This window comes from Amblyraja radiata, chromosome 41 (assembly GCF_010909765.2).
Source record: "Amblyraja radiata isolate CabotCenter1 chromosome 41, sAmbRad1.1.pri, whole genome shotgun sequence".
Taxonomy (NCBI): Eukaryota; Metazoa; Chordata; class Chondrichthyes; order Rajiformes; family Rajidae; genus Amblyraja; species Amblyraja radiata.
The window spans coordinates 12160997-12172189 of NC_045996.1; the positions used below are offsets into that span (position 1 = coordinate 12160997).

The following is an 11193-nucleotide window of genomic DNA, read 5'->3' on the forward strand; positions in this document are numbered from 1 at the left end:
TATAAGATCCCCCCTCAATCTTTTAAATTCTAGCGAGTACAAGGCGAGTCTATCCAGTCTTTCTTCATATGAAAGTCCTGACATCCCGGGAATCAGTCTGGTGAACCTTCTCTGTACTCCCTCTATGGCAAGGATGTCCTTTTTGGGAGGTGATGATGGTGTGAGTGTGATCTTGCTGCCGGCCGGTGTGGTGGCCACTGATGAGCGCTGGGCTTTTGTCCACAGGGTGGATGGATGAACGAGGGGCGATGGAGGCGAGGACCACGGGCAACACCAGCCTGGCCAACGTGAGCTCGGTGATGAGCTTTGCGGGCACGGACCTGCTCCAACGCTACAAGCCTCTCTTCCTCCTGCTGTACTGCGCCCTGGTCGCGGTGGCCTGCGTGGGCAACGCCTTCCTGCTGGGTTGCATCGTGGTGGACAAGCGGCTCCACAACGCCACCAACTTCTTCATCGGCAACCTGTCGGTGGCCGACCTACTGATGTGCCTCAGCTGTGTGCCCCTCACCCTGTCCTACGCCTTTGAGCCGCGGGGTTGGCTGTTTGGTGGGTTCATGTGCCACTTCGCCACGCTGTTGCAGTCCACCACCGTGTATGTGACTGTACTGTCCCTCACCGCCATCGCCGTTGACCGCTACGTGGTGGTCGCTCACCCCATCCGCCGTCGGATCAGCCGGGCCGCCTGCGGGCTGGTGGTCGCCTCCATCTGGCTGGTGTCGGTGGGACTGGCGGCGCCCGCCTCCGCCAACGCCCGCTACCTGGAGCTGAAGCTGGCGGGCAGCGAGGTGAACATCTGCGAGGAGTTTTGGTGGGGGATGGAGAGGGAGAGGTTGGTCTACTCGTGTGTGGTGCTGCTGGCCTCCTACATGGTCCCCCTCTGCGCAGTCACCATCTCCTACTGGGCCATCACCGTCCATCTGGGCCGCAGGAGACTGCCCGAGGCCGGACAGCAGAGCCAGGCCACCTGGAACCGCCAGAAGAGGAAGACCTTCCTCCTGCTGGTGGTCTCGGTGGGGACATTCGCCGCCTGCTGGTTGCCCCTGCAGATTCTCAACCTCCTACAGGACCTGGACAAGGACTTCCAGATCATCGACGTCCGCTATCTCAATGTGGTCCAGGTGTCCTGCCACTGGGTGGCCATGAGCTCCTCCTGCTACAACCCCTTCATCTACGCCTCCCTCCACCGCAAGTTTCGCCTGAGGCTCCGCGCCCACCTCCGCCGCTGCCGGTGGATGGTGCGACCCCCGTCTCCCCCCTCCGTCAGCCTGGCATGCACAGTGCCCGATGGTGGAGATCGCCCCCTCTGAGCACCCACCCCCCCCCTCTCTCCCCATCACCAACAACCCTCCTGGGTGGAAGGTAGCTGCATTAACTCAGCGGGACAGGCAGCATCTGGAGTGGGCTGTACCTGCTGTCATCTAGCAGGGTTGCCTGTTATAGAAACATAGATACATAGACAATAGGTGCAGGAGTAGAGGCCATTCGGCCCTTCGAGCCTGCACCGCCATTCAATATGATCATGGCTGATCATCCAACTCAGTATCCCATCCCTGCCTTCTCTCCATACCCCCTGATCCCTTTAGCCACAAGGGCCACAACTAACTCCCTCTTAAATATAGCCAATGAACTGTGGCCTCAACTACCCTCTGTGGCAGAGAGTTCCAGAGATTCACCACTCTCTGTGTGAAAAATGTTTTTCTCATCTCGGTCTTAAAGGGTTTCCCCCTTATCCTTAAGCTGTGACCCCTTGTCCTGGACTTCCCCAACATCGGGAACAATCCTCCTGCATCTAGCGTGTCCAACCCCTTAAGAATGTTGTAAGTTTCTATAAGATCCCTCCTCAATCTCCTAAATTCTAGCGAGTACAAGCCGAGTCTATCCAGTCTTTCTTCATATGAAAGTCCTGGCATCCCAGGAATCAGTCTGGTGAACCTTCTCTGTACTCCCTCTATGGCAAGAATGTCTTTCCTCAGATTTGGAGACCAAAACTGTACGCAATACTCCAGGTGTGGTCTCACCAAGACCCTGTACAACTGCAGTAGAACCTCCCTGCTCCTATACTCAAATCCTTTTGCTATGAATGCTAACATACCTGTTGTAGGGTTGTGAAGGAGGGCCTGGCCAAGGTCAGCTTGGAAGGTGCTGGATCTTTAGAGATACAGCGCGGAAACTGGACCCCCTTTGGACCACCCATCACTACCCTCCATGCCAGGGACAAGGTTACAGCTTGCAGGAGCCAATTAACCTGCCAACCCGCACGTCTTGGGAGGAGTCCGGAGCACCCGGAGGTCACGGCGGAGAACGTGCAAACTCCACACAGACAGCAGCCGAGGTCAGGATCGAACCCGGGTCTCTGGCGCTGTGAGGCAGCAACTCTAACTGTGCCACTGTGTTTCCGCCCATGGACCAACTTCACATCCACCAATGTTGCCCTGTCCAAAATGCTCCTTGAGTTATGAGGGGGCGCTCGGAATAAAAGGGCCCAATGCCAATCTGGAGGCAGGTAGTGTCCTAAACCGGACAGTGGGCGCTGGGGGAAAATGGTATTGGGATTATGTGTTTATTGTTGTCTTGTGTAGCAATACAGTGCAAGTCTTTGTTTGCAAGGTATCTGGTGAAATCATACTGTATGTCAGTGCAATCAGCCATACACAAGTCCACCAGGTTGTGCAAAGAAAATAACATACACAATGCAGAATATACCCGTTGCAATGTTAGAGAAAGTGCAAATCTTTTTAAAGTGAAAAGTGCACAATGAGGTTGCTCGGAAGATCGGGACCACACACTATCTCAATGGTTCTTAACCTTTTTGGCACCTATACGCGCATACCCGAACAAAATACTGTATGTGGTATGTACCTTTGTAAGGTTCCTAAACATGGGCTCAACAAATGGTTATGTTATTTATGACTCCTTGATGTCCCCCAGTAAAGCCCCAAATGACCCCCCATGAGGTTCCCGACCCCCAGGTTAAGAACCACTGCCCTAGCTTATGGGTAAACATAGAAACATAGACAATAGATGCAGGAGTAGGCCCTTCGAGCCAGCACCGCCATTCAATATGATCATGGCTGATCATCCAAAATCAGTAGCCCGTTCCTGCTTTCTCCCCATATCCCTTCATTCCGTTAGCCCCAAGGGCTGAATCTCAACCCACAAACACCCTCATCTTTGGTCACCCTGTGCGTAGGGGAGAGGATAGGGCTGAAGATGTCCTGGGTCGGGTTGCTCCTGGGCCTGGCCAAGCTGGCCATCCGCGAGTCACGGCCCCAGGTGGGAGAGGGCCCCTTTTCCGGGGTTAAGTCCGTGCCCGGGTGGTGTTAGAGCGGGAATACGCTATCCACGGGCTCCCTGGGGGGTTTCCAGGACCGCTGGGCACCGCGGGGGGTTTGAATGCATCCTTGACAAGGACTGTATCATTGTTGTCTAGAAGTTTATATAGTATATTTGTTTGTCTTATATTATGCTGCTGGGTTCTGGGTTGTTTTATTGTATTGTAAATGTCAGTTTTTATAATTGAATATTTTTTTGATTAAAAAATGTTTTTTAAAAAAGAGCTATATCTCTGAAAACATCCAGTGAATTGGCCTCCACTGCCTTCTGTGGCAGAGAATTCCACAGATTCACAACTCTCTGGGTGAAAAAGTTTTTCCTCATCTCAGCCCAACTCTGTCTGTGTCTGTGTCTGTGTCTGTGTCTGTGTCTGTGTCTCTGTGTCTCTGTGTCTCTGTGTCTCTGTGACTCTGTGTCTCTGTGTCTCTGTGTCTCTGTGTCTCTGTGTCTCTGTGTCTCTGTGTCTCTGTGTCTCTGTGACTCTGTGTCCCTGTGTCCCTGTGTCTCTGTGTCTCTGTGTCTCTGTGTCTCTGTGTCTCTGTGACTGTCTCTCTAACTCTGTGTCTCTGTGTCTGTGTGTCTGTGTGGCTCTGTGTGTCTCTGTGTCTCTGTGTCTCTGTGTCTCTGTGTCTCTGTGTCTCTGTGTCTCTGTGTCTCTGAACAAAATACTGTGTGTGGTATGTACCTTTGTAAGGTTCCTAAACATGGGCTCAACAAATGGTTATGTTATTTATGACTCCTTGATGTCCCCCAGTAAAGCCCCAAACGACCCCCCATGAGGTTCCCGACCCCCAGGTTAAGAACCACTGCCCTAGCTTATGGGTAAACATAGAAACATAGACAATAGATGCAGGAGTCGGCCCTTGGAGCCAGCACCGCCATTCAATATGGTCATGGCTGATCATCCAAAATCAGTAGCCCGTTCCTGCTTTCTCCCCATATCCCTTCATTCCGTTAGCCCCAAGAGCTGTATCTCAACCCACAAACACCCTCATCTTTGGTCACCCTGTGCGTAGGGGAGAGGATAGGGCTGAAGATGTCCTGGGTCGGCTTGCTCCTGGGCCTGGCCAAGCTGGCCATCCGTGAGTCACGGCGCCAGGCGGAAGGGGGCCCCTTTTCCGGGGTTAAGTCCGTGCCCGGGTGGCGTTAGAGCCGGGTCTACGCTGTCCACGGGCTCCCTGGGGGGTTTCCAGGACCGCTGGGCACCGCGGGGGGTTTGAATGCATCCTTGACAAGGACTGTAACATTGTTGTCTAGAAGTTTATATAGTATATTTGTTTGTCTTGTATTATGCTGCTGGGTTCTGGGTTGTTTTATTGTATTGTAAATGTCAGTTTTTATAATTGAATATTTTTTTGATTAAAAAATGTTTTTTAAAAAAGAGCTATATCTCTGAAAACATCCAGTGAATTGGCCTCCACTGCCTTCTGTGGCAGAGAATTCCACAGATTCACAACTCTCTGGGTGAAAAAGATTTTCCTCATCTCAGCCCAACTCTGTCTGTGTCTGTGTCTGTGTCTGTGTCTGTGTCTGTGTCTGTGTGTCTGTCTCTGTGTCTCTGTGTCTCTGTGTCTCTGTGTCTCTGTGACTCTGTGACTCTGTGACTCTGTGACTCTGTGACTCTGTGTCTGTGTGTGTATCTATGTGTGTATCTGTGTGTCTCTGTGTGTATCTGTCTGTCTCTGTGTCTGTGTCTGTGTGTCTGTCTCTGTGTCTCTGTGACTCTGTGACTCTGTGTCTCTGTGTGTGTATCTATGTGTGTATCTGTGTGTGTCTATCTGTCTCTGTGTGTCTCTGTGACTGTCTCTCTAACTCTGTGTCTCTGTGTCTGTGTGTCTGTGTGTCTGTGTCTCTGTGTCTGTGTGTCTCTGTGTCTCTGTGTCTGTGTGTCTGTGTGTCTGTGTCTCTGTGTCTCTGTGTCTCTGTGTCTCTGTGTCTCTGTGACTCTGTGTCTCTGTGACTGTCTCTCTAACTCTGTGTCTGTGTGTCTGTGTGTCTGTGTGTCTGTGTCTCTGTGTCTGTGTGTCTCTGTGTCTCTGTGTCTGTGTGTCTGTGTCTCTGTGTCTGTGTGTCTCTGTGTCTGTGTGTCTCTGTGACTGTCTCTCTAACTCTGTGTCTCTGTGTCTCTGTGTCTCTGTGTCTCTGTGACTGTCTCTCTAACTCTGTGTCTGTGTGTCTGTGTGTCTGTGTCTCCGTGTCTGTGTGTCTCTGTGTCTCTGTGACTGTCTCTCTAACTCTGTGTCTCTGTGTCTCTGTGTCTCTGTGTCTCTGTGACTGTCTCTCTAACTCTGTGTCTGTGTGTCTGTGTGTCTGTGTGTCTGTGTCTGTGTGTCTGTGTGTCTGTGTCTGTGTCTCTGTGTCTCTGTGTCTCTGTGTCTCTGTGTCTCTGTGTCTCTGTGTCTGTGTGTCTCTGTGACTGTCTCTCTAACTCTGTGTCTGTGTGTCTGTGTGTCTGTGTGTCTGTGTCTCTGTGTCTGTGTGTCTGTGTGTCCGTGTGTCTGTGTCTCTGTGTCTCTGTGTCTCTGTGTCTCTGTGTCTCTGTGTCTCTGTGTCTCTGTGTCTCTGTGTCTCTGTGTCTGTGTGTCTGTGTCTCTGTGTCTCTGTGTCTCTGTGTCTCTGTGACTCTGTGTCTCTGTGTCTCTGTGACTCTGTGTCTCTGTGTCTCTGTATCTCTGTTTCTCTGTGTGTCTGTGACTCTGTGTCTCTGTGTCTCTGTGTCTGTGTGTCTCTGTGACTGTCTCTCTAACCCTGTGTCTGTGTGTCTGTGTCTCTGTGTCTCTGTGTCTCTGTGACTCTGTGTCTCTGTGTCTCTGTATCTCTGTTTCTCTCTGTGTCTGTGTCTCTGTGTCTCTGTGACTCTGTGTCTCTGTGTCTCTGTGTCTCTGTGTCTCTGCGACTCTGTGTCTCTGTGTCTATCTGTCTCTGTGTGTCTCTGTGTCTCTGTGTGACTCTGTGACTCTGTGTCTCTGTGTCTCTGTGTCTCTGTGTCTCTGTGTCTCTGTGTCTCTGTGACTCTGTGTCTCTGTGTCTCTGTGTCTCTGTGTGACTCTGTGACTCTGTGTCTCTGTGACTCTGTGTCTCTGTGTGACTCTGTGTCTCTGTGTCTCTGTGACTCTGTGACTCTGTGACTCTGTGTCTCTGTGTGTCTGTGTCTGTGTCTCTGTGTCTCTGTGTCTCTGTGACTCTGTGTCTCTGTGACTCTGTGTCTCTGTGTCTCTGTGTCTCTGTGTCTCTGAACAAAATACTGTATGTGGTATGTACCTTTGTAAGGTTCCTAAACATGGGCTCGACAAATGGTTATGTTATTTATGACTCCTTGATGTCCCCCAGTAAAGCCCCAAACGACCCCCCATGAGGTTCCCGACCCCCAGGTTAAGAACCACTGCCCTAGCTTATGGGTAAACATAGAAACATAGACAATAGATGCAGGAGTCGGCCCTTCGAGCCAGCACCGCCATTCAATATGATCATGGCTGATCATCCAAAATCAGTAGCCCGTTCCTGCTTTCTCCCCATATCCCTTCATTCCGTTAGCCCCAAGAGCTGTATCTCAACCCACAAACACCCTCATCTTTGGTCACCCTGTGCGTAGGGGAGAGGGTAGGGCTGAAGATGTCCTGGGTCGGGTTGCTCCTGGGCCTGGCCAAGCTGGCCATCCGTGAGTCACAGCGCCAGACGGAAGAGGGCCCCTTTTCCGGGGTTAAGTCCGTGCCCGGGTGGTGTTAGAGCGGGTCTACGCTGTCCACGGGCTCCCTGGGGGGTTTCCAGGACCGCTGGGCACCGCGGGGGGTTTGAATGCATCCTTGACAAGGATTGTATCATTGTTGTCTAGAAGTGTATATAGTATATTTGTTTGTCTTGTATTATGCTGCTGGGTTCTGGGTTGTTTTATTGTATTGTAAATGTCAGTTTTTATAATTGAATATTTTTTTGATTAAAAAATGTTTTTTAAAAAAGAGCTATATCTCTGAAAACATCCAGTGAATTGGCCTCCACTGCCTTCTGTGGCAGAGAATTCCACAGATTCACAACTCTCTGGGTGAAAAAGTTTTTCTCATCTCAGCCCAACTCTGTCTGTGTCTGTGTCTGTGTGTCTGTGTCTCTGTGTCTCTGTGTCTCTGTGTCTCTGTGACTCTGTGTCTGTGTGTGTCTCTGTGTCTCTGTGTCTCTGTGTCTCTGTGTCTCTGTGTCTCTGTGTCTCTGTGACTCTGTGTCTCTGTGTGTGTCTCTGTGTGTATGTGTGTGTCTCTGTGTCTCTGTGTCTCTGTGTGTGTCTCTGTGTGTATGTGTGTGTCTCTGTGTCTCTGTGTCTCTGTGTCTCTGTGTCTCTGTGTCTCTGTGTCTCTGTGACTGTGTGTCTGTGACTCTGTGTCTCTGTGTCTCTGTGTGTGTCTGTGTCTCTGTGTCTCTGTGTCTCTGTGTCTCTGTGTCTCTGTGTCTCTGAACAAAATACTGTATGTGGTATGTACCTTTGTAAGGTTCCTAAACATGGGCTCAACAAATGGTTATGTTATTTATGACCCCTTGATGTCCCCCAGTAAAGCCCCAAACGACCCCCCATGAGGTTCCCGACCCCCAGGTTAAGAACCACTGCCCTAGCTTATGGGTAAACATAGAAACATAGACAATAGATGCAGGAGTCGGCCCTTCGAGCCAGCACCGCCATTCAATATGATCATGGCTGATCATCCAAAATCAGTAGCCCGTTCCTGCTTTCTCCCCATATCCCTTCATTCCGTTAGCCCCAAGAGCTATATCTCAACCCACAAACACCCTCATCTTTGGTCACCCTGTGCGTAGGGGAGAGGATAGGGCTGAAGATGTCCTGGGTCGGGTTGCTCCTGGGCCTGGCCAAGCTGGCCATCCGTGAGTCACAGCGCCAGACGGAAGAGGGCCCCTTTTCCGGGGTTAAGTCCGTGCCCGGGTGGTGTTAGAGCGGCTCTACGCTGTCCACGGGCTCCCTGGGGGGTTTCCAGGACCGCTGGGCACCGCGGGGGGTTTGAATGCATCCTTGACAAGGATTGTAACATTGTTGTCTAGAAGTTTATATAGTATATTTGTTTGTCTTGTATTATGCTGCTGGGTTCTGGGTTGTTTTATTGTATTGTAAATGTCAGTATTTATAATTGAATATTTTTTTGATTAAAAAATGTTTTTTAAAAAAGAGCTATATCTCTGAAAACATCCAGTGAATTGGCCTCCACTGCCTTCTGTGGCAGAGAATTCCACAGATTCACAACTCTCTGGGTGAAAAAGTTTTTCCTCATCTCAGCCCAACTCTGTCTGTGTCTGTGTCTGTCTCTGTGTCTCTGTGTCTCTGTGTCTCTGTGTCTCTGTGACTCTGTGTCTCTGTGTCTATGTGTCTATGTGTCTCTGTGTCTCTGTGTCTATGTGTCTATCTGTCTCTGTGTGTCTGTGTCTCTGTGTCTCCGTGTCTCCGTGTCTCCGTGTCTCTGTGTCTCTGTGTCTCTGTGTCTCTGTGTCTATCTGTCTCTGTGTGTCTGTGTCTCTGTGTCTCCGTGTCTCCGTGTCTCTGTGTCTCTGTGTCTCTGTGTCTCTGTGTCTCTCTAACTCTGTGTCTCTGTGTCTCTGTGTGTCTGTGTGTCTGTGTCTCTGTGTCTCTGTGTCTCTGTGTCTCTGTGACTCTGTGTCTCTGTGTCTCTGTGTCTCTGTGTCTCTGTGTCTCTGTGTCTCTGTGTCTCTGTGTCTCTGAACAAAATACTGTATGTGGTATGTACCTTTGTAAGGTTCCTAAACATGGGCTCAACAAATGGTTAGGTTATTTATGACTCCTTGATGTCCCCCAGTAAAGCCCCAAATGACCCCCCATGAGGTTCCCGACCCCCAGGTTAAGAACCACTGCCCTAGCTTATGGGTAAACATAGAAACATAGACAATAGATGCAGGAGTCGGCCCTTCGAGCCAGCACCGCCATTCAATATGATCATGGCTGATCATCCAAAATCAGTAGCCCGTTCCTGCTTTCTCCCCATATCCCTTCATTCCGTTAGCCCCAAGAGCTGTATCTCAACCCACAAACACCCTCATCTTTGGTCACCCTGTGCGTAGGGGAGAGGGTAGGGCTGAAGATGTCCTGGGTCGGGTTGCTCCTGGGCCTGGCCAAGCTGGCCATCCGTGAGTCACGGCCCCAAGTGGAAGAGGGCCCCTTTTCCGGGGTTAAGTCCGTGCCCGGGTGGCGTTACAGCGGGTCTACGCTGTCCACGGGCTCCCTGGGGGGTTTCCAGGACCGCTGGGCACCACGGGAGGTTTGAATGCATCCTTGACAAGGACTGTAACATTGTTGTCTAGAAGTTTATACAGTATATTTGTTTGTCTTGTATTATGCTGCTGGGTTCTGGGTTGTTTTATTGTATTGTAAATATCAGTTTTTATAATTGAATATTTTTTTGATTAAAAAATGTTTTTAAAAAAAGAGCTATATCTCTGAAAACATCCAGTGAATTGGCCTCCACTGCCTTCTGTGGCAGAGAATTCCACAGATTCACAACTCTCTGGGTGAAAAAGTTTTTCCTCATCTCAGCCCAACTCTTTCTGTGTCTGTGTCTGTGTCTGTGTCTGTGTCTGTGTGTCTGTCTCTGTGTCTCTGTGTCTCTGTGTCTCTGTGTCTCTGTGACTCTGTGACTCTGTGACTCTGTGTCTGTGTGTGTATCTATGTGTGTATCTGTGTGTCTCTGTTTGTATCTGTCTGTCTCTGTGTCTGTGTCTGTGTGTCTGTCTCTGTGTCTCTGTGTCTCTGTGACTCTGTGACTCTGTGTCTCTGTGTGTGTATCTATGTGTGTATCTGTGTGTGTCTATCTGTCTCTGTGTGTCTCTGTGACTGTCTCTCTAACTCTGTGTCTCTGTGTCTGTGTGTCTGTGTCTCTGTGTCTCTGTGTCTCTGTGTCTCTGTGACTCTGTGTCTCTGTGACTGTCTCTCTAACTCTGTGTCTGTGTGTCTGTGTGTCTGTGTGTCTGTGTCTCTGTGTCCGTGTGTCTCTGTGTCTCTGTGTCTGTGTGTCTGTGTCTCTGTGTCTGTGTGTCTCTGTGTCTGTGTGTCTCTGTGACTGTCTCTCTAACTCTGTGTCTCTGTGTCTCTGTGTCTCTGTGTCTCTGTGACTGTCTCTCTAACTCTGTGTCTGTGTGTCTGTGTGTCTGTGTCTCCGTGTCTGTGTGTCTCTGTGTCTCTGTGACTGTCTCTCTAACTCTGTGTCTCTGTGTCTCTGTGTCTCTGTGTCTCTGTGACTGTCTCTCTAACTCTGTGTCTGTGTGTCTGTGTGTCTGTGTGTCTGTGTGTCTGTGTCTGTGTGTCTGTGTGTCTGTGTCTGTGTGTCTGTGTGTCTGTGTCTCTGTGTCTCTGTGTCTCTGTGTCTCTGTGTCTCTGTGTCTGTGTGTCTCTGTGACTGTCTCTCTAACTCTGTGTCTGTGTGTCTGTGTGTCTGTGTGTCTGTGTCTCTGTGACTCTGTGTGTCTGTGTGTCTGTGTCTCTGTGTCTCTGTGACTCTGTGTCTCTGTGTCTCTGTGACTCTGTGTCTCTGTGTCTCTGTGTCTCTGTGTCTCTGTGTCTCTGTGACTCTGAACAAAATACTGTATGTGGTATGTACCTTTGTAAGGTTCCTAAACATGGGCTCAACAAATGGTTATGTTATTTATGACCCCTTGATGTCCCCCAGTAAAGCCCCAAACGACCCCCCATGAGGTTCCCGACCCCCAGGTTAAGAACCACTGCCCTAGCTTATGGGTAAACATAGAAACATAGACAATAGATGCAGGATTCGGCCCTTCGAGCCAGCACCGCCATTCAATATGATCATGGCTGATCATCCAAAATCAGTAGCCCGTTCCTGCTTTCTCCCCATATCC

General features: G+C 50.2%; 1 protein-coding gene across 1 annotated transcript; it reads left to right on the forward strand.

The window, feature by feature from the left end:
• Positions 1-230: 230 nt before the first annotated feature.
• LOC116967745 (prolactin-releasing peptide receptor-like) lies at positions 231-1307 on the forward strand. The gene has a single exon (XM_033014352.1). The coding sequence runs from the start codon at positions 231-233 to the stop codon at positions 1305-1307; it is 1077 nt and encodes a 358-aa protein (XP_032870243.1).
• The last annotated feature ends 9886 nt before the right edge of the window (positions 1308-11193 follow it).

What these genes read in the sequence shown, in the direction of transcription:
- LOC116967745 (XM_033014352.1), top strand. Translation starts at nt 231, where the DNA reads ATGGATGAACGAGGGGCGATGGAGGCGAGGACCACGGGCAACACCAGC.